This window comes from Alnus glutinosa, chromosome 5 (genome assembly GCF_958979055.1).
Source record: "Alnus glutinosa chromosome 5, dhAlnGlut1.1, whole genome shotgun sequence".
Lineage (NCBI taxonomy): Eukaryota > Viridiplantae > Streptophyta > Magnoliopsida > Fagales > Betulaceae > Alnus > Alnus glutinosa.
Window position 1 is genome coordinate 22890062 of NC_084890.1, and position 23117 is coordinate 22913178.

General features: G+C 34.9%; 4 protein-coding genes across 4 annotated transcripts; 2 read left to right on the plus strand and 2 right to left on the minus strand.

Annotated features, from left to right (window-relative positions):
- Nucleotides 1-5437: 5437 nt before the first annotated feature.
- LOC133869106 (pectinesterase inhibitor-like) lies at nt 5438-5959 on the minus strand. The gene has a single exon (XM_062306075.1). The coding sequence runs from the start codon at nt 5957-5959 to the stop codon at nt 5438-5440; it is 522 nt and encodes a 173-aa protein (XP_062162059.1).
- An 8736-nt stretch (nt 5960-14695) lies between these two features.
- Nucleotides 14696-15217, plus strand: LOC133869107 (pectinesterase inhibitor-like). Its single transcript, XM_062306076.1, has one exon. The coding sequence runs from the start codon at nt 14696-14698 to the stop codon at nt 15215-15217; it is 522 nt and encodes a 173-aa protein (XP_062162060.1).
- A 2025-nt stretch (nt 15218-17242) lies between these two features.
- Nucleotides 17243-17764, plus strand: LOC133869108 (pectinesterase inhibitor-like). The gene has a single exon (XM_062306077.1). The coding sequence runs from the start codon at nt 17243-17245 to the stop codon at nt 17762-17764; it is 522 nt and encodes a 173-aa protein (XP_062162061.1).
- A 450-nt stretch (nt 17765-18214) lies between these two features.
- LOC133868485 (uncharacterized) lies at nt 18215-21859 on the minus strand. Its single transcript, XM_062305388.1, has 7 exons — nt 21705-21859; nt 21404-21478; nt 20999-21279; nt 20820-20902; nt 19702-19813; nt 18753-18827; nt 18215-18675 (listed from the first exon to the last, which is right to left on the minus strand). Exons 2-7 carry the CDS (start codon nt 21417-21419, stop codon nt 18484-18486), a joined length of 759 nt encoding a protein of 252 aa, XP_062161372.1. The 5' UTR covers nt 21420-21478; nt 21705-21859; the 3' UTR covers nt 18215-18483.
- Between the last annotated feature and the right edge of the window lie 1258 nt (nt 21860-23117).

The window sequence follows — 23117 nt, forward strand, 5'->3', positions numbered from 1 at the left end:
CGCCATAGGCTCAAGCCTGCATAGATGGTGCAATAAATTCCACGCTTCCTTCCTCTTCCTAGTCTCCGAATGCCCATAAATTTTCACGCCTCTACATGATCAGTAGACAGTATTGTAGCATTGATATGCCACCTACTATAATTTTGTATATTCACTGACAAATCATTTGTCCAAAGAAGAGCCAAACTACCCTTCTTCCAACACAGTCCATAGCAAAAACATTAGTGAATCCCAATTTATTTTTTATGTTATCAAATCGATGTTGCCTTAATTTGGTTTCCATTAAGAAAACTATTTTGGGTCGCTTCTCCTTTATCATTCGGTAAAGGTCATGAACTGACTAAGGATTCCCAAGCCCCTGGCTGTTCCAACTTAAGATACTCATCGGAACTAGTGGGATTGTGAAACGGTCTGGTGGATTTGAAACTTGATTGTATGGAGATGTGTATGAGAAATGCGATTTCTCCAACTCAGGTACAACTCTTATCCAACAACTTTCTTTAAAATAAACTATTGGATATGTAGGACCTCAAATGTAATAAAACAGATCCAATGGTTGATTTGAAAAAATGTTGGATGAGAGAGTTAGATAAGAATTGGAGAAGTAACAGCTCTCTCTCTCTCTCTCTCTCTCTCTCTCTCTCTCTCTCTCTCTCTCTCTCTCTCTCTCTCTCTCTCTCTCTCTCTCTCTCTCTCTCTCTATATATATATATATATATATATATATATATAGAGAGAGAGAGAGAGAGAGAGAGGCGTCAACATAGTAAAATATTTTTGAGATATTAGTGTAGTATACAACATTTTTCAATAAATTAATCTTTAAGTTCCATATATATGTTAAAATATAGGATCCCATTTATGGGATAATTAGGCTAGATGGAGACAATAGAAATAGGGTAGATAGAAATAATATCAAAAAGAGATGTTACACATCATTCTCTTGTACATTTCCTTTACATACCTATGGTAGATTTGCAAATCTGTTATATGGGCATATATAATAAATGTACAAGAAAATGAAACCAAGCGTTTCTCAATATCTAATTATATTAAATCTAATTGAGATATGATACGTCTACAACTTCTATACAACTTGTGTACAATTTCAACAAACTTTTTTTTAAAATAACCATTGGATATGTAAAACCCACATGTAAGAAAATAGATCCAATGTTTCGTTTAAAAAAAGAAAAGAAAAAAAAAAAGTAATGTTTATTGCACAACTCTTACACACAACTTTTGCACAACTCCAACAACTTTTTGTTAAGATCAATTATTGAATATTTATGGCACACATGTAGGAAAACAAATCTAATGGCTGATCATAAAAAAATAAAAAATAAATAAATAAAAAGTTAGAATTGTGCAAAAGTTGTTTAAGAGTTGTGTAAGAAACATTACTCTTAAAAAAAAAAGTTGTTAAGAGTTGTACAAAAATTGTAAATACATCATATTTCAATCTAATTACCTAAAAGATAGGAGACGATATGTAAGAGTAATGTTTCCTGAACAACAAATGTATATACTTTGTCCAACAACGCTAACGTAGAAATGATTTTCATAATAAAAAAATAGTTTTGTTTCATGCACCAAAAAAATAAATAAATAAATCATTTCCATGTCAGTATTGTTGTACAAAATGTGTATATTTGTTGTGCAGAAACCCAATGATTTGAATTCAATTAAATCTAATAATAATCATATATCCTATTGGGATACACTAAATATGGAAATTCACATTTACATTCATTAATGAAACTTTTTGGAAAAAAAAAAAAAAAAAAAAGGCTCCGTCATTACATTTTGTCATTTTGATATAAGGTATATCAGCGTCTTTGTAACATTTTGGGCCAAGCCGTCAAATTTAGTTAATAACTTCATTAATATGTTTTTCTCCTCGTGTTCTTCTTAAAAAGGGATAACATAATTCTTTTTAAAAAAAAAAAATGGAGAAATGTATTTTTAGTCTATCTAGTTTGCAATTTTGACAATAGCTATCTAAATTTTAAAAAATAATTATCTCCTACTCCCTCAGGTAAGTTAAAAAAAAAAAAAAAACATATAAATCAATGCAGTTAGAAAAGTTGGCAAAATTCATTAATGTTCCAAAAAACCAACACCAATCAAAGTGTAACACTTGTTACTTATAATAAAAATAAAAAATAAATTACTGAAAAATGTTAAAATATATTAAAAACCAAATATAAAATATGTATTAAAAAATGTAAACAAAAACAAAAACAAAATGTTCTCAACTCTAGTGCACGATTTAGTTGCCAAAATTTATCGAAAATGCAAAGAAAAACCGGATAGAATGAATGAATGAATGAAATTTTTACTGAGACACTTCTGATTGGGACCGGAGTCCTCACAATCGGGTTTGAAGGAACTTTAAATGACAAAATGAAGGGGGTTTCTCCACAAGGTAGAATTTAATGATATTTTTTGGTTGATCTTCATAAATTTCAGCAACTAAAGCAAGTAATGTAGTTGAGAATATATATATATATATATGTAGATATATATTGTCTTTAACAGTTTTAGTTTTTTTTATTATTATTATTGTAAATGACGCATGTCACATTTGGATTGGTACTGATGTGGCACATTAGCAGTCTTTATCAACTTTTCTAACGGCATGGATGAATTTGGGTTTTTTTTTTTTTTTTTGGCTTACCTATAGAGTGATTAATCACTTTTTAAAACTCAATGAGTTATTTATCAAAACTTCAAAACCACATGAATCAAAAATGAATTTATCTCTTAAAAAAAAAAAAAAATTGGAGGGATAGAATATATTTTAGCCTGCTGAACTATCACCACTTTTTTATTTATACTTCCATGAAAGAAAATATAAACCTAAAAGATATTAAAGATAAAATGCAGAAATAATAGAAAATAGAGACAATGAATTTTAGATAGTTCGGTCTATGACCTACGTTCATAGAATAAAGCCTAAATGACTATATTATACTTTTATTCCTTTGATTGTTTTATAATACAAAATGCTCCTATTTATAGGAGAATTGAGATATGTAAGAATGGTAATCATTATCATCAAACCTAATTACAATCAACCTTATAAAAGGGAAGTAACATACAATATCAATATAATATATTTCTTTTCAATATAGGAAATATATTCTCTAACATTCCAAACTTTAAAAAATGACATCAAAAGCTTCATACTCACTACAAGAAATTTCATCATTAGCGACCACATTATTAGCGGCCAGCGCATAGTGGCCGCTAATGATCATATTATTAGCGGCCAAATACAAGTGGCCGCTAATAGTTGCCGCTATTTATTAAACTATTAGCGGCCACTTAATTGTGGCCTCTAAAAATGGACGCTAATACACAAAATATTAATATTAGAGTCGAAATTCGGGTCGCCGCTAATAACTTGGCGGGGAGTTATTAACCGCTAATAATCGCATAACTGTCTAAGTCGGTTGCGATTATCGATTTTCATGAGTAGGCAAAAGCAGTTAATAACCGCTAACCGGTTTATATATATATATATATATATATATATATATAATTAAATATTTTTAAAAAATAAAAATAAGTAATATTTGAGTAGGATTTCTATCTTTCTATTAGTCACTTCTCATTCAAATCCACCGCATAGTAAAAGATGTAATATCTTCATGTTATGAATGAAATTAGTACGATTTCTCAAAAAAGAAAAGGGGGAGGAAGAAAAAAAAGAAAAGGGGGAGGAAGAAAAAGAAGAAGAAGAAAGATGTATATCTTTTGTACTCATATCCCTCAACAGCTCGTTGCATTTCCTAGCCTTGAACCATATATCAACCACAAAGGTGGCTATGCCTTTTATGAGTTAGAACTTAGAGATGACAACAAAAAGCACTTTAATAAGCTTTTATGAGACTCTATTGACATTATATTTAAGAGCACATAAATCAACATGATGCTTATAATCATTTTGAAGCTTAAATTTTAAAACCATGGGCATAATTATGTTGACACAAAGAACTGCTCAACCCCTGTTATCAATATCATCTTGTACCTCATTTTATGGTTAAACAACTCCATTTAAGTGCGAGAAACTTTTGAAAAATGATTAGCTAATAACCGGCCTTCAATAACCGTATAATCGCCGGTTACGGTTGCGATTACTTAAAAATAATATCCGCTAAAGTGATTGAGGTTTAGAGAGAATAATAGCAACCACAATTACTTGTACACTCCTACTATTACCGCTTGTGAAATTAGTCATCCCATTAACACAAGTGCATACTCTCAAGTATCACTTTAAAGCAAATACTTGAAATGGGTTTAGCCTTTTAAATGCAAATTTGACTCTTTTTTTTTCTTTTTTTCTTTTTCATCTTAGACTCTTTATTTAATGTTCTTTAATACATTCCATTTGAAACATTCACAAACCACAAAATAAATATATACATACTAAATTTATTTTTTAAAAATAAATAAATAGATTAACATGAGCCACCCTCGAATTCGACTGCCCTCAATCAATTAGGGGTAGTCCAGCCACTCTCCCCACCCCCAACACGCTTAGGGGAGGCAAGCCACTTCTTTTTTTTTATTTTTGTGACTAGCTAGTGGTAGTTGGTGTGGGCAACATGTAAATGAGTAGTAGTTGATGGGGTTACGTGTATCGAATCCATTTTTTTGTTATTGTTTTATTCTAGCTTTTATTTTTATTTTTATCTAACAAGTACAATTGTATTTTCATACATCTGATGCGGGGTATAGTGGTGATTAGGAAATATCAAAACTGGGTATATCTAGGTCACACGAATTGAGGGCCAACTAACTTAACATATCTAGCTAGGTATATGTAGGTCAAATGCTAACAAATGGGGTAACCTAAAACTATTGCTTAGTTTGATCAGAGAGTCAATTAATTGTCTTTTTTTAAAGTTTGAGGGTGTTAGCAGATAAATATTTAATAAAAAAAAAACCTTGTTAAAACCTTAAACTTATAAAAACCTATATATATATTTCATCACATATATTACGACCCACGGTCCACGTACATCATCCCAAATATTATCCTAGGGACAAACGTACGTGTTACACAAACGTGTTAACAAGCTAATCCATCGCTATTATAACTAGGAAACAAAAGTGCATGTGGGGGCAAGACTTGTTGATCAGTCGAAGGTATTATTCTTTTAAAAAGTATATATGCAGAAGATGGAGGTGATCGAGTCGATCTTTTTCCAACCTATTGCATTAAAACATGTATATTATATTTCACTGTCTCTTCTTCTCGAACTAGAATTTTGTACCATGCATCATAAATGATGATGATGTCAAAACAAAACAAAAAGATATAGAAATGGCCGGCACAACCGGCCTCCATAATACTACTTTGGTACTGTACGTTTCAGATACCAACATTTATTCATGGAATTGAAATTAAAGACAACTACAGTAGTGATCAGAAAAGGAGGTGCAGAATGGTCTTTACGACAGTTGTAAACTTGGACAGCATTGTGTTGCTTTCATCCAACTCTGGTATTTCAAAAGTGCTACAACGGAGTGCATCCTTATTAAGAAGATCCACTGCTTCGTATGCCTCGTCATACTTCCCCTCGTCGAAAGATTGGAGACCTTGATCCTTAATCTGGTTCACGCTCGTGTTATAACCATAGAAGCAAGCTGAGAGCTCCGACCATGGCTTGAAGGCAGTTGCATTCTGCAACAAATTATAGGCCAATCCTGCAGAGTCGTTTCCTTTGGTTGCGCTCAACTCCAAGGCAATCCTTGAAAGCCCCTTTAGATCTGCGCTTAAACTACGAGGATCCGACTCCAAAGTTGAGGTGCACACATCGGGAAACTCCGTGCCGGCGCAAGTTTTGGTTATGAGGGGCTTGCCTGTCTCATCGGCGGCTGTTGAGGTCACTGCAATAATTGAGATCACAAGGAGAGGAAGAGAAACACCAAGTAGTTTAATGCCCATTTTGGAAGACAAAATATATGGAAGAGCTAGCTTATTGCAACCAAGTTTCTTTGCCCATTCTTTTATACTATGAATATGAACTCATTGCGGCAGCCGGCCTGCTTTGACCAAATTTGTCATCAGTTTTTTTGGGTCAATTACGTACGTTAGCAAAATAAATCAAATGCTAATTTAATAATGTAAATAAGCAGCAGAAGTCATGCTTTACTCAAACGAATATGATGAAACCTTATTAGCAATAATTAGTATTAATTCTGAAAAAAAAAAAAAAAAAGAATTTTAGAGAGATTCTTCTTATCTATGCCTTGAATGTCGTACTGATAGACTACACATGTGATTTATTTATAGGCCAGATTATGGACCCTTTCGGTCAAAACTGATCAAAGTGATGATTGATTTTTCTCTTCCCATCAAGGAGTAAAATTAGCATGATATCAGTAAATGGATTCCCCATTATCTCCCATATATGATCAGTCTGAATGTAATAAGTCATATTACCATAATTAGTGATGTGCCATTAAAAACATATATATGGAATTTCTTATAAATTATACATAGAAGGACAAGAATAACAGCCGTTATTCGTCCGTTTTTTCAAGGATTAAGATTTTCTTCAACTTATTGTAGTCAAGTTTTTCAAATCTTGACTTGGAATTTGATGGTTGAAATTTTGTGATATTAGGTTATAACCAACTATCTGTTTTAACAACTCAGCAGTTATAATATGCTAAAATTTTAACCTTTAAAGAAATCAAATTAATTAATATATTGAGAATAGAATACCCTAACTTTAAAAATTAACATCTTAGCTCCCATAGTTGATAGTACCACTGCACCACGTGTGAAATTAGACACTTTATTAGCATTTGTCATCAGTGGCGCCCCTGCCCGCCCCCCTAAATGTCTAAAAAAAAAAAAATTATGTAATTTTTTAACCCAAACTCTATTCTATCCCTACAAGGCTACAAACCCCTACAAATTAAATCAAAACATTCATTCTCCTGTATTTGCTTCAAAAAAAAAATATTCAAGACAATTTAGCCTAGCCCCAGCCCAACGGCAATATCACCCTTAAAAAATAGAAGTTACCCTCAATTTTGGGCTGATATTGAACTAAGAAAACCCAACCCAAAACTAAGAAAACTCAACCCAAAACCAAAATTAGACACCATGAATAATATAAAAATATAATCTATAAATAGAACAAAAAAAAATATTTATCATTATATTTTACTATTTTAATTCCGCCTCTTCTAAGATAGATTCATAGCTCCGCCACTGTTTGTCATCAAAATAGATGAAAAAATGTCACGTGCTTCACACACGACCTCTTTTGCATATTTTTTCTAAAGTGCCCATTCTTTTTAATAAGAAAAGAAATAAAAAATAAAAATAAAAATAAAAATTTAGATAAACGAATTTATAAGTTAACTTAATTTCTTGTAGAGATATGATTCTCCACCACCTAAATATACAACTTTTCACCACCTTATCTATATGGCAAGGTGGTCCCCTACTAACTTTAGATTTTTTTTATTTTTAAAAAATAAAATAAAGTGGGGGACCACCTTGCTACATAGACAAGGTGGTAAAAAGTTGTATATTTAGGTGGTGAAGAATCATTTCTCTTTCTTGTATTCACATTGTATTTAACACGTGTGTGGATGAAATTTTCGGGTTGAAAATGTGGCATGGTTTTAATTATTAATTAATTGATTTAGGCCACCTTTGACGACAAATGCGCGCAAGATCCTTAATTAGTCAAAACGAAATTGTTGTTGGAGAGTATATGTGCTTCCAGACCGCGTTAGGCGAAAATACACTCAAAATGCTTTGCATTGTAGTCAAAATCAAATGGTCAAATTATCTCCCCTCATGGCAATAAAACTCCAAAGACTTTTAAGGTTAGCATCGATCTTACGTTTAGCCCCCCCCCCCCCACTTTTTTTTTTTCTTTTTTTCTTTTTCTTTTTCTTTTCTTTTTTTTTTAAAAAAAAAAGGAATTTATTCCAAAAATAAGATTTAGAACAAAGATCAAAACAATGAGCAATTCAAATGTTAGTCAAATGGTTACAAATTCATATTTCATCAAAAAAAAATTTCAAATTCAATGTTTGTTAGGTAAAAAATGCCCATAAATAGAAGTTCAATAATTTGGTTTTGGGATCTCAGTAGATGCTCGATCGACCGAGAATGTTGCATTAACTAAGTCTACATACAAAAATTCGAGACACTCGGTATATGACTCAATCGATGCTCAATCATCCAAGCGTGGCTCATTGAGGTTTTTAGGATTTTTTTTCACTTTAAAAATTAATTAAGGTTTTTTTGAAATAAAAAGCGGCACGATCGATCGAGGTGCAACAAGGTATTTTTGTCTCTTATTTTCAGGGCTGATATCCTATTTTCTATTTAAGGTCAATAAGGACAGCTTAACCACCCAATATGTTGATTTATCAGTTTTCTATCAATAAGATGACTCCATGGAGAGTTTTTCTTTTGTTTCCCTACAAATCACTGATTCTTCTTGGTTTGTGGAAGAGTTATACGCTTTGTGATTGTTAAATCTGTGAACCACTACACCATGGTGCATCACTCAGCCACTACGAATCACTTAGAGGTAGTCTGACCACCACCCCCAACACCTTGGGGTGGTTAACCACCCATTCTTGTTTCTTTTTTTATTAAATTTTTTAACTATGTAGATATTTAAGTAAATTTAGTTTTTAAACTAATGGTATTTTTGTCATTTCACGTTCAAAGTAATTAGTATAGGGGTGTGCAGATTCCACCCGTACCCGCGAATCTGCCCCGCCCCGCCCCGCACCAACCCGCCCCACCAATAACAGATAAAAGACATTTTTAGAAAAGTGCGGATCCTAAATATGCCAACCCATGATTTATGGAGCGGGTTGCGGTATTAAATTTTTTCTCACCCGCCTCGCCCCGCATCCCTTTATATTCATACCATCAAATTTTCTCCAAAAAAAAATTATAAGAGTCACGACTAGGAGTGTGCCTTTGATTTCATCAAATTTTTCCCAAAAAAATTATAAGAGTCACGATTAATTGCCTAGATTGTGTACCTTTGATTTCATTTAATACAGTTTTGAGATGGACAGTTCTGCACTATCCATTTCATCTCTATTCTTATTCCATTCTCATATACACTTCCATCTCTACATTCTCACATACACATACCCATTCAATTTACAATCAAAGAAAAAAAAATAAAAAAGTTCTTTACAGTTGGGTTTTGAACTGGGTTAGCAAGATTATGAATTATTTTTCTGGTTTTGGGCCCAAGGAAAAAAAAAAAGAAAAAGAATACCTGAACCCGCATGAACCCGTCCCGATCCGTGTTACCTGAGGCCTAGCGGGTTGACCATTCACTATGCAGGTTGCGGATTTCGATTTTCAAACCCGTTTACTGCAAGACGGGTTGTGGAAAATATGCAAATCCGGCCCGCGCCCACCCCTAAGTAAGTATATGCATGTCATGTGTGTTTTTTTTTCTGTCTAATTTAACGTGCTTGTGTAATGGAAAGGCTTTTTTGCCAATGATTGGTAGTTAAAAAGGGTTAAGTGTGACAACTAGGGGTGGGCACGGGTCGCATATTGGCCATTTTGGCTACCGGACCCACATGCTGCGGGTTTTAAAAATCCTACCCGAAGCCCGACTATAGTAAACAATATCCACCGAGTCTCGGGTACTGTGGGGGCGGGTATTATTTGTCTACTATATAGGGTTGTATTCGAACAAACTTGAGTCGAGTATTAAATGTTCAAGCTTCACTCATTGAATTTTATTTTGAACACGAGTCGCTCGAACTTATCACCAAACCAAATATTTGTTCAAACTTGGCTCGTTTAATTTTATTTCGAACCCAAGTCGAGTTCGATCTTATCACAAGCTACTCAATTAACTTACTCATTTCTTATATAAAGTAAATATCATGATTGTTTACTTTTCCGTAAATCCATACTAATCATTAATTAATTAAGTATTTATTAGGGTTAACTTAACAAAAGGGTACCGAACTATCCAACGTTTTGACGGAAGGGTACCAAACTATCGTTTCTCTCGAATCGGGGTATTAAACTATCAAAAACCTTCAAATAAGAGTATTTCGTTAGGTTTGAGCGTTAAATCCTGACGGAATACCCAAAATATCCCTATTATTTTTCTAGAAAAAAAAAAAATAAATAAAACAAAAAAGGAAAAAAAATGCTAGAATTTAGGTGTTCGTCAAAATTTAACAAAATTTGCAAAAATACGTATGTCTGAATCATTGAAAATTTTTATAAAAAAAATTTAAAAAAATAAACACGGAGGTATTTTTGGAATTTTAACATGATTTAATGCCCAAAGCTGACGGAATACCCTTATTTGATGATTTTTAATAGTTTAATACTTCGGTTCAAGAAAAATGATAGTTCAGTGCAGTTCGGTACTCTTCTGTGATGTTGACCCATTTTATTATTTAAGTTAATTAAATAAATTAACTTGAATCTTAAATAATATAATCTTGAGTTCATATGTATGTATATAAATTCATTATGCACAGACACAAATTACATGGGTGCATACACACACATATTGTTAAAGTATTGATTAAGCACTACCAAAAAGTTGGCATTTAGCCACCTACATTTAGAGACATGGCTAAGTGTGAACCACGTGGCTAACGGTTCGCCATGTGCCGTTAGTTACATAGGGCCGGCGTAGCGAATCAGGTAGTCGCAAAATGCAATTTAGCTACGCGACATTCCAAAAACGTGGTTAGTTAGCGACATGGGATTTAGCCATGTGCCACTCACATGTGGTAAATGCAATTTTAATTTTTTTTATTTAAAAAAAAAAAAAAAAAGAAATAAATGCAATTAGCCACGTACCCCTAACCCACATCTCTAAAAACATTTTTTTTTTTAGGGAAAACTACAATTTACCCCCTGATGTTTACACTAATTTGCAATCATGGTACCAATATTTGAATTGCTTCAATTGCACCCAAGAAAGTTGCAAAAATTTGCAATCCACCCCCTTCCGTCCAATTGCTCCGTCTGAAGAGACAGAAATTGACCCACGTGCGCGGCATGTAACTTATATGCAGATAACTGGACGAAAATACCCTAAAAAAAATGAGTTGTTTACTTCTAAGTTACCCGTTTTGTTTCATGTATATTGGTTCAAATATTGGGGAGAGAATAAGAGAAGAGAAGGTTTCAAGAAAAACAAGGCTTTCGAATTTGAAGGCTGACGGAGACGATGGACGCCTCAACATAGGACTCGACCCCCAACCAAATACCCGTCTGCTTTGGGCAATCAATTGGGCACTCAAAAGAGAGGATGGAAGCAAGCTCGGAGTCCACGCAGAGTGTTGCTACTTTTTCACGGCAACGAGTATGCTACTGTAAGTGGCCGATGAATGTGAAAACGGCGCATACGAGAAAAAATTTCAGAAGAAGGTTTATTGGGTGTGAAAATTGGAAGGCAAGTAGTACTTATTCTAATCGATTTTAGGGTTTCATTTTGTAGTTGGGGGTTCAAAAAAGTTTAGGGTTTCATCACTTATAGTCGGCTTTTGGAATCTGGCTTTTCTGCATATATGTCATTCAATGTTGGATTGTTGGTGCTAAAAACCTATGTTATCTGGAATGCATTCTGGACAAGTTGCAATATTTTTGTTTGTTTAATTGGCCATCATGCTAAACTTCATTATTTGTTGTGTTTTGCAGATCCACAAATATTGTAGTTTCATTGAGTGGGTTGATCCCAAAATGTGTGCACATAGTTAGAGGGTTGTTGGTCGATTGGTTGAGGGGCATGAAAGTTTGGTGGCAAAAACTAAACGATGTGAAACCATGGTTGAAGTACAAGTTGGGAAAGTGAAGGCCTAAATGGAGAAAGAGATTGAGGAGGCCGAAGTTGACAATGAGAGGAACGCAGAAATTGCACAATACCGTAAAGAAATTGAGATTTTGGGGATCAAATTTGAAGTAATGAAGAAGAATTACTATACAATGCTTGTGTGTTCGTGAATTTTGTTTGCACTGTGTTTCTTCTTCGGACATGCAGCCAAAAACCAGCAGGACAGTAGGGTTGGTTATTTGAGGTTGCCCTGAGTTGTGATTGTTAGACATTTTTTGTGCACTTCTATGGGGCCATAGAAGCTAGAAGTGAACCATTTTTTGTGCACTAAGTTGTGTTATGGTACTTTGGTTGCCCTATTGCATGTATTTAAGTGGGATTGTTTGTAGTTGGAGCTGCTTGTATTTATAAAGTTATAGAAATTTATCCCATCATATTTGAACACTGTCATTGAATTCAAAAACAATTGATCCACAATCCGATGATACGCACCTGCTTAAAATTGGATACCTCAAAAACAACTCAAGACAATATTATGTATCACACTTATCAAAAAATAAATAAATTATTATGTACCACATCAGCAGGTTCCTTCAAATATTATGCTCTTTCTCTGTCCAACCAAAAATTACATTATTGCAAGCCATTCCAAAACCACACAAATATCAAACCTACAATGCATTCTAAAACCACACAAATATCAAAACCTGCAATGCATTCCAACATCATAAAAATATCAAAACCTGCAATGTATTCCAAAACAACTCAAATTACAATTATTGCAATGCGTTCCAAAACCACACAGAAGGTGGTCTGGGGGTGGCTCAATGGTGGTCCGAGGGTGGCTCGATGATGATCTAGGGTGCTCGGTGGTGGTTCAGAAATGGCTCAATGATGGTCCAAGGTGGCTCGACGGTAGTCCAGGGATGGTTCGGGGGTAGCTCGGTGATGGTCTGGGGGTGGCGCGGTTATGGTCTAGGTCAGCTCAGTAGTGGTCTAATGGATGACTCGATGGTGGTCCAGGGGTAACTCAGTAGTGGTTCAGCGATCATCTGGGGGTGGCTCGGTGATGGTCTAGGATGGTTTGGTGGTGATCCAGGGGTGGCTCGGTGGTGGTCTAGCGATGATCCAGCGGTAGCCCAAGGGTGGCTCGGTGGTGGTCCAAGGTGGCTCAATTATGGTATAGGGTGGCTCGACGGTGGTTTGGGGTTGGCTCGGTGATGGTTTGGAGGTGGTTCAGTGATGGTAACGGGAGTGGTCCGAGGGTGGTTTGGTGTTGGTCTGAGGTGGCTCGGTGGTGGTTCAAGGTGCTCGGTGATGGTCTAGGGTGCTTGATGGTGGCCCAAAGGTGGCTCGATGATGGTCTAAGGTGACTTGGCGGTGGTTCGGGAGTGGCTAAGTGATGGTCCAGGGTGGCTCGATGGTGGTCTAGAGATGGCTCAAGGGTGATTTGGGGGGTGGCTCGGTGATGGTCTTGGGTGGCTCGGCGGTGATTCAGGGGGTGGCTCGGTTATGGTCTAAGGTGGCTCGATAGTGGTCTAGGAGTGGCTCAGTGATGGTCCAGAGTGGCTCGGAGATGGCTCAGGGGTGGTTCACGGGGTGGCTCGGTGATGGTCTTGGGTGGCTCGGCGGTGGTCCAAGGGGTGGCTTGATGGTGGTCCGAGGGTAGCTCGATGGTGGTCTGGGGGTGGCTCGATGGTGGTTCAGCGATAGTCTGGGGGTGGCTCAATGATGGTCCAAGGTAGCTCAGTGGTGGTCTGGCAGTAGTCCAGCGGTAGCCTGGGGTGGCTCGATGATGGTCCGAGGTAGTTGGATGGTGACCCAGCGGTAGCCCAGGTCTGCCTCGGAAAATGATTTATTGAATTTAAAAATGTAAATCATTTTTCGAAACTAAAAAAAATTTTTTGGTCAAACCGAAAATATTTTCGATTTGACTATTATTTTCGGTCACACCAAACAAATGTTTTACGTCGAAACAAACAGAACATTAAAGTAAAAAGTATGTTATAAGGTAAACTAAAACTTCATTAGGAACTTATAAATAAAAAAATAAAAAATAAATAAAAAACTTCATTAGGGTGCACATGGGGTTTTGAAAATGGATTTTGAGCTAAAACATTGGTCTTCTTGGTTGTAAAATAATGTTGGGTAGGTTTTATAACAAGTGATAAATAAAGAAATTACTAAATTATTATGGTGAATTTTGCAAATATTTAACCTTATTTAAAGTAGTATCAGCTGGCTATATTAACAAGAAGTTAACAATATATGCTCCTGAAGCATCAAAATTACCAACCACTCTACTTATACATACATACATCTATAGACGAGAAAATTCACAATAGTGGATGACTGCGTTTCATATATTTAACGAAATTACCAAGGAAAATATTTTGTTGGGAATCTGAGGTCTCATAGAATCTCAGTTAATTTTCGTCTTTCATCCCAACCAAGTGGTAAAAATGCTTTGAATTTGGTAGCATTCCCATCAAATTTAAGGTTAGAATCTACCCGAGTGCAAACAACTGATCATTGCCGCCACACCCGCGGCAAAGACGAGCCTAACTCGATTCGTGTGGGCGTCTTTTGCACGAGTCTAGAGTTTGTCCATTAGGAATAGGTAGATGAAGTAGCCACGCCTTATTGATAGTCATTAAGCTAATAATAACTTCTAATAACATGTTAAAATCGTCATAGCGCAGAAACCGGAGCAAAAACTGCTGAAATTCTTGCCCACCAGGCAAATGACCAAAAATTTGGTCAAAGCAAGCTGCCACAATTAGTTCATATTGACGGTATAAAAAGAAGGCAAAGAAATTAGCTTTGCAATAGGCTAGCTAGCTCTTCCATTGTCTCTTCAAAAAATGGGCATTAAACTATTTGGTGTTTCTCTCCCTCTCCTTGTGATATTCTCAGTTGCAGTGATCTCAACGGCTGCCGACGAGAAAGGCAAGCCCCTAATAACCAAAACTTGCAGAGGCACGGAGTTTCCCGACGTGTGCACCTCAACTTTGGAGTCGGATTCTCGTAGTTTGAAGGCAGATTTGAAGGGCCTTTCCAGGATTGCCTTGGAGTTGATTGCAGCCAAATCAAAAGAAGCTGCAGGAGTGGCCGCCCCGTTACTGCAAAATTCAACTGGCTATGTGTCATGGTCGGAGCGAACAACCTGTTTCGATGGTTATAACTCCAGCGCCGATCGAATTAAAGGGGACGGCCTCCAATATTTCGACGAGGGGAAGTACGAGAAGGCATACCAAACCGTGGATATTCTTAACAACGAGACAATCTATTGCAATAGCTTTGGCATTCCTCAGCTGGCTCAAACCAACAAATTCATGTCGAGGTTTGTCAGTGTTGTGAAGACGATTCTGCATCTCCTTTTCTGATGATTAGTGTTATCGATCTTTTCCACTCGATTATGCAAATACCATTCTATATCTTCTTTTGTTGATTAATTTTTGAATAAATCGAATATTATGGAGGCTGTGCCATTTCTGTACATTTATTTATTTATTTATTTAATGTTATGTTTTCCTTATCCTTTTCTCATTTTGATTCTATCTTTCTATATAATATATATATATATATATATATGTTATGTGGTGATTTGGAGTGGAAACTATTTGTAATTACTGGAGCATTTATTTGATCCAGATGCAGTCATTTGGCCAAGTAGGTGAAACATGAATATGATAAATAAAGAAATTAATAAATTATTATGGTGAATTTTGCAAATATTTAACCTTCAAAGTAGTATCAGCTGGCTATATTAACAAGAAGTTTGCAATATGTGCTCCTGGAGCATCAAAATTACCAACCACTCTATAATTTATACATACATACATACATATATTGACGAGAAAATTCACTATATATAGTGGATGACTGCGTTTCATATATTTAACGAAATCACCAAGGAAAATATTTTGTTGGGAATCTGAGGTCTCATAGAATCTCACTTAATTTTCATCTTTCATCCCTACCTTCACAACTTCACAGAAATCCTTTATTGAAACTGCTGTTATATGTATGGAACTTAAAAAATGGAGTATATATATATATATATATATATATATATATATATATAACTCCAAAGAGTTGGTCAAGCGGTAAAAATGCTTTGAACTTGGTAGCATTCCCATCACATTTAAGGTTGGAATCTACCCGAGTGCAAACAACTCATTGCCGCCACACCCCGAGGCAAAGCCGAGTCTAACTCGATTTATGCGAGGATCTTTTGCATGGGTCGAGAGTTTATCCGTTAGGAATAAGTACATGAAGTAACCATGCCTTATTAATGGTCATTAAGCTAATAATAACTACTAAGAGCACTCCCAATGACTTACGTATATTTCAATTTAGAATAGTTAATCAAAATCTATTTTATTTAGTTTAGCTAATGAGTTTTAAAATGCATCATACATTCGATTATCTATTTTTAACTCTATATTATTTTTCATTAATTTTTTTCATTATAGTATTTTTTTTTTCATGTGGGTCCCGCTTGATAACCCCACTACTTTACACACTTTTCCCTAAATCTTCACTATAAAGGAAAATCAAAAAGGAAGAACGTGGAGTCATGGAGGGAAAAGGAAAAAGAAAAAGCTAAAAAGGTAGAGATAAAGAATAAAAAAAAAAATAGATAAGTGAATAGCATAACTCTACTTGTAGAGTTGCACTATTTATGGAATTAAGAAAAATCTATTCTAGAGTTGGAATACATAAGCCGATGTAGTTTCTTTTTAACACTTTTGTTATCTATTTTAGCTTAAAATTACAAATAGATAATCCATTAGAAGTGTTCTAAGAGCATTCCTAGTAGCCTCACCAAATTTTACTCACCAAAATAACTAAAAATTACTTTTTTCTATTATGATGAGCCACTTTATTAAAATTTCCCCAGCAGCCTCACCATTTTAACTAGTCAATATTCACTATTCCATTTAAATAATAATTTTTTCATATTTCTTTATTTTTTCTCTATATAATATTTTTATAAAAAATCATTTATATCCATGAAATAAGGACATTATCGTGTGAGAGATGGGAGATGAGAGAAGAAAATGAGAGAAAAAAGGAAAAAAGTGTGCTAATCATATGAGAGAGAAATGTGAAACAAAATTTGGTGAGTGGGTTGTTGAGTGAAAATGCCTGGTCTAATTTGACTAGTAATTTCAGTCATCAAATTTTTTTGGTTAAAATGGTGAGGCTGCTGGGAGTGGTTTTTAAGAGTTTTCATCAAATTGGCTCACCAAAATAGCTAAAAAACTAATTTGGTGATGCTACTATAGTCATAATGCAGAAACCGGAGCAAAAAACTGCTGAAATTCTTGCCCACAATTAGTTCATATTGACGGTATAAAAAGAAGGCAAAGAAATTAGCTTTCTCTTCCATTGTCTCTTCAAAAATGGGCATTAAACTACTTGGTGTTTCTCTCCCACTCCTTGTGATATTCTCAGTTGCAGTGATCTCAACGGCTGCCGATGAGAAAGGCAAGCCCCTAATAACCAGAACTTGCGGCGGCACGGAGTTTCCAGACGTATGCACCTCAACTTTGGAGTCAGACACTCGTAGTTTGAAAGCAGATTTGAAGGGCCTTTCTAGGATTGCCTTGGAGTTGACTGCAGCCAAATCAAAAGAAGCTGCAGGAGTGGCCTATCCGTTTGTGCAAAATTCAACTAGCTATGAGTCATGGTCGCAGCGAGTAACCTGTTTCGATGGTTATAACTTCAGCGCCGATCGAATTAAAGGGGACGGCCTCCAATATTTCGACGAGGGGAAGTACAAGAAGGCATACCAAATCGTGGATCTTCTTTACAACGAGACAATCTATTGCAATGGCTTTGGCATTCCTCAGCTGGCTGAAACCAACACATTCATGTCGAAGTTTACCAGTGTTGTGAAGACGATTCTGCATCTCCTTTTCTGATTAATTAGTGTTATCGATCTTTTCCACTCGATTATGCATATACGATTCTATACCTTCTTTTGTTGATTGATTTTTGAATAAATCGAGTATTATGGAGGCTGTGCCATTTCTGTAAATATTATTATTATTATTATTATTATTATTATTATTATTATTATCATTTTTGTTTTTAATGTTATGTTTTCCTTATCCTTTCCTCATTTTGATTCTATCTTTTTATTTATATATATATATATATATATGTGTGTGTGTGTGTGTGTGTGATTTATATATATATGTGTAGGAAAATGTTAAATTTACAACACCAACACAACAACCACACAACAACCCCTCACATGAGGGTGGACCCCACACACTAGGGCCCACACTCATGTGAGGAGTTGTGTGGTTGTTGTGTATGAATCAAATCCCGTATGTGTGTGTGTGTGTGTGGCCATTTGGAGTTGAAACTATTTGTAATTACTGGAACATTTATTTGATCCAGATGCAGGCAATTGACCAAGCGGGTGAAACATGAATAGAGTGAAAAATCGGGCTTGTTCGCAGGGGTGGAGCTACCCTTGGCCTTGGGGGTGATTTAGTATATTTACCCTTGCCCTAGTTTTCAGACCGCCTCTCCCCTTTTCCTAGTATTTGTTAATATACTAAATCAATTCCATTTCCAAGTAAATATTTGCCCGAAATTCTCAAGTACAACCCAAATTGGCCATCAATGTGCATCAATCAATCATGCCATCACTTCCTTCAATGTCACTAACACCTTCAGATTCATCATCAGATGCTTCCTCATCTTTGCCATCTTCAGCATCAGTTTCCATGGCATCTTCAGATTTCTCTTCATCACTTTCATCCTTGTCCTCGTAGATTACTGGCATTGTTGGGGTATTTTTGTCTACCTCGTCATCCACAACCTATTCCAAAGTTTCGCATAAATAAAACTTGACTCTTAGAAAACTCCAGACCACAAATTTACCAACCAGAGACTCACCCCGGTGTAAAGGATGTCCAAGCAACTGGATAGTTGGATAGCTGAATCAAAAGTTGAGACTCTAGATTCGATTAGCTGCACAATATAGTACAAGGCTACGTAAGATTACTAAACGTAAATAATAATAATCATTGTAATAATAGCATAGATGGGAGGAATTCAAATGGGTATGTTAGGATTTCTTATAATATTCTATGACAGAATCCATTGTTCAGCTTTTCACCTAAAAAAACAAAAACAAAACCAACAATCTGAGAAGCATGCATGTGGATATAGAATGAGAACAAAATACGATAGAATACAGGTCCATTGATAGATAAAATATCAAAAAAATTTATCCACTAATATGTTAAAACTTCTAAAGATCATATCACAAACAATTTAATCATGCAAAACAACGTAGCTTGTATATAAGTCAAAATATTTTTCATGAAGCTTATGCTTTTAGCAGTCATTCTACCCGTGTTCTTTCTTGGAAAAGGTTATTCAAGGAATATATAAATATTAGAACCTCAAGGAAATGCTGGCTACATTTCCAAAGCCAAGAAAATGTGAATTTCAAATTGTAGATGCATTTTTGAAATACCATCCAACGAGAAGTATTAAAATCACCTTAGATACCTAATGATAAGCTCTCGTGCTGAATTATTAAAATCACCTAGGGTTGCGCCCCTTTGCGCTTTTTAATGAGATTATTACTTATCAAAAAAAAATTAATGGAAATATGTAGATTTCGTCACTTATTGAAATCCTCAATATCATAAAGTCATATCATATTTAAGATAAATAAGTTAAAGAGAGTTTCATATCAATCAACCCAAACAACTTCTACAACAGAAAGTACATAGAAACCATCCCAACATGCATGTAATCAACCCTCTATAGTTCTATGTGTCTTTTGTAGTAGGTTCACCTAAAATGTTTCCACAATGAAGTAACCATTTCTTACCTGAAATAAAGAATTCAGGGCAAGTAAAGAAGATTCCTGGGAAATTATTCCACTTGCATGTTGAAGAAGTATACTTTTTAGCCATGGAAGCGCACAGGCCAAAATCGCACCCCTGGGATGAAAATACAACAAAATCAATTAAGCTCAATATCATATAGAAGATCAAACACAAGGATGAACTGCAATTCTAGAACACCAGCAATACAGAAAAGGGGGAAACCAGCATAAATCAAGAGCCATGGGATTCCCTTCAAGTGAACATCTAGGTTGTCTTCAGGTTCTTAAGGGCATCAGATATACATGGTTTTAATAAATTAGATTAGTGATGTAGGTAGGACCTCAGAAGGTCTAATTTACTTGCATATTCTTATAAAACAACTGACATAATTGGTAGACACCATCCATCTAGGAATCAGCTGACTTTTATTTAACTCAAGAACCGGGAAAAAAAAATGTAGACAGCTAATGATTAAATCAGGGTATAGTTGTTACAAGCCTACTGGCTAATAACATTACTTTGCTCTTGCATTGCTTGTGGCTAAAATAAGAAGCTGGAAAAACAAATTTAAGGAATGATGCTGAGAACTTTTACAGGAAATTAAACCTGGAAAAGGTTGCTTTAGGGGTCCTTTCTTTGTTAGCATAACATTTGGCCCCGCATTGACAATTACAATAATTGGGTTCAAAACCCACTAGCTATGGGTGTAGCTTACAAATTCAAATAATCAGTTATCCCTATTTTCCTCATTCACAAACATTATGATCTCGAACAAACAGTTCATCCAAAAAGAAAAAGAAAGAAAGAAAGAAGTAAGAATCCCAATTGCTAGTCACTATTTTGATAAATAATCCAAGTATATTAATGATCAAGGAGCACAGCTAATCAAGTATCACAATTAGTACATTAAACTTGTTTGGTGAACATTCCAATACTTCTCTACATGGACCCTCTACGTCAATCAAAACAACAGCTATGGCAGCGTATTAAAATTCAAACCCGCAAAAACAAAATTAACAAGAAATCAGTTCACAATTGCCAATTGGCTTAACAAATTTATCACATTCATATTAACCAGACACATAAACACTCCCTAATTACACTGCAGAAAATGTTTTACCTCGACTGAATAATCGATACCAGAGACTGCAAAAGCTTGAGAACATCCGCCGGACTCAACAATGCAACGGACTTTGCAATAACCTGCAAGCAGAACCACAAGCACAAAACACAAGAAGACAATTAGAACTGAGACTCAACCATGAACAAAACCCTAGAGAACTAAAAACTAAAACTGACCTTCTCATCTCGGTTGTACAAGCAATCCAACAACAGTGCGCGATCATCGGCACGTAATGCTTGCCTGAGCAGCAGCTGAACCGAGTCCGCAGTCGGAGGCTGAATGAGCTGAGAAGAAGACTCCAACTGTTTCTCACCCCTCTTGGAATCATCAATCTTGGAATCGTCACTCTTGGACTTATCATTCTGTATCAGATCTAGACTCGCGAGCTTCTCTCCAATCGTGGGCTCGTTCTGGTCCTCCTCTTTCACAAGAACTCTATTCACTACCTCTTTGCGACCTGAACAAAACCGTGTGATTCAAATGAAACGACGGTGTTTTGAGAGCTAATGCATCAAAAAAGTTGCTGTATTTCTATGAAAATAATTTTGCAGAGAGATTAGAGAGGAAGAGTGAGGGCTTACTCTTCTTCTTCTTCATTGCCAGCACTCGATTGGTTGGTAGAAGGGGCACAAACGAGATTGCTTTTGGAAGTCCTTCTGCAAGACCAATTCGTGACATGAAAAAGGAGGTTTACGGGTTCTACTATAGTTTCTACAATTCACCGAAATTTCCACCATTCAAAGAAAGCTACCAATTCATCATTATCATCAAACACTCCGAAATTTGAAGCCCAATAGAGAAGAAAACAAGGTTTGAGAGAGAGAGAGAGATTCAAAAAAATGAATATTGATGGAGAGATGAGAGAGAAGGAGAGACGATTACCCAAATCTTCTTCTTCCTCCTTTTGCGTTGGCTGGGAGACAGAAGAGCAGCTCTGCTCCTTTATAACCAAGGAAAGGGGTTTCTCTCCTCTCCCGTGGAGTGACAGCGGAGTCGATAGACCCCCATAAACATTCACTGTTCACATTTGCCGTTTCCAAAATTTCTGTAAATTTTTTAACTTTAAAAACCTAAAATTTAATTAATCATTTTTCAAAACCAGTAAATCTCAAACCCTTTAAATATTATTTTTTACTTTAATTAAATATTCTATTTTAAAGATGAACTCAACTTTTAAAGTCATTACATTAAAACTTTACTAATTGCAAAACAAAAAAAAAAATATATATATATATATGCATAATCCTTTCAAACTACCACCTCATTGTAAATATTTTTCAAACTATCAACTGTGTCAATATCCCCTAAATTACTAAAAAGTAAAAAAAGTTAATGTCACCCCTAATGACAAAAACATCCTTCATAAAATTATTAATTTTAAAAAATATTAAAAAAATATAAAATAACAAAAAGTTATAAAATAACAACAAAATATAATAAATAAAGAAAAATACTAAATAAATAAAAGAAAAAACAAAAACATCTTTTCTTTTTCTTTTTTTTTGAACAAAAAAATTGTTTTTATAATTTTCATTATATTTCGTTTTTTTTTTTAAAAAAAAAAATCTTTCTTTTTCTTTTTTTTCGTTTTTTATTTTTTTTATTTTGTTTTTTAAGAAAAAATTTAAAAAATATTGTTTTTATTTTATTTTTTTAGTTTTAGTTTTAGTTTTTTTTTTTCAAATTTATAAGAACATTTGTCTTATTGAAATAATTTTATGGTTATTTTTGTCTTTTTATTAGTGTTTGGAGGAGGTTTCTTGTTGCCTTATGTGGTGCTTGTGGAGGGAACGCAACGATAGACAGTTCGAGGACAAAGAAAAAACCTTAGAGGAGCTCATTTCCTTCTTCTTTCATTCTTTGTACTCTTGGACGGCTACGTTCCTCGCACCTTTAGTGATTAGTTTTAATGATTTTCTTATTTTGTTTTTGTCTTCTTCCTAATTGTCTTTCTTGTATACCCCATGTGTACTTGATCGCGCTTTGCGTTTTAATGAAATTACTCTTACTTATAAAAATAAAAAAATAAAAAAAAAAAAAAAAAAAAAAAAAAAAGATGACATTGACATTTTTTAGTAGTTTAAGATTGGGCATTGACATAATTAGTAATTTGGGGAAAACATTGACATTGTTTTGTTTTTGTCTTCTTCCTAAACGTTTGTTTCGACGTAAAATAGTTTTAGGGAAGTCAATTTTCAAGAAACCATTTTCCGTCGAAAGCATTTTCCGGTGTTTGGCGCGTACGAAAAATCGCAAATATTTTTTTATATTTTTATTCAATCATATTAACTTATA

What these genes read in the sequence shown, in the direction of transcription:
- LOC133869108 (XM_062306077.1), top strand. Translation starts at nt 17,243, where the DNA reads ATGGGCATTAAACTACTTGGTGTTTCTCTCCCACTCCTTGTGATATTC.
- LOC133869107 (XM_062306076.1), top strand. Translation starts at nt 14,696, where the DNA reads ATGGGCATTAAACTATTTGGTGTTTCTCTCCCTCTCCTTGTGATATTC.
- LOC133868485 (XM_062305388.1), bottom strand. An exon ending in TGTACAACCGAGATGAGAAG is followed by an intron (nt 20,903 to 20,998) that starts GTCAGTTTTAGT and finishes TTCTGCTTGCAG; the next exon opens with GTTATTGCAAAGTCCGTTGC. An exon ending in GTATCGATTATTCAGTCGAG is followed by an intron (nt 19,814 to 20,819) that starts GTAAAACATTTT and finishes TTTTCATCCCAG; the next exon opens with GGGTGCGATTTTGGCCTGTG.
- LOC133869106 (XM_062306075.1), bottom strand. Translation starts at nt 5,959, where the DNA reads ATGGGCATTAAACTACTTGGTGTTTCTCTTCCTCTCCTTGTGATCTCA.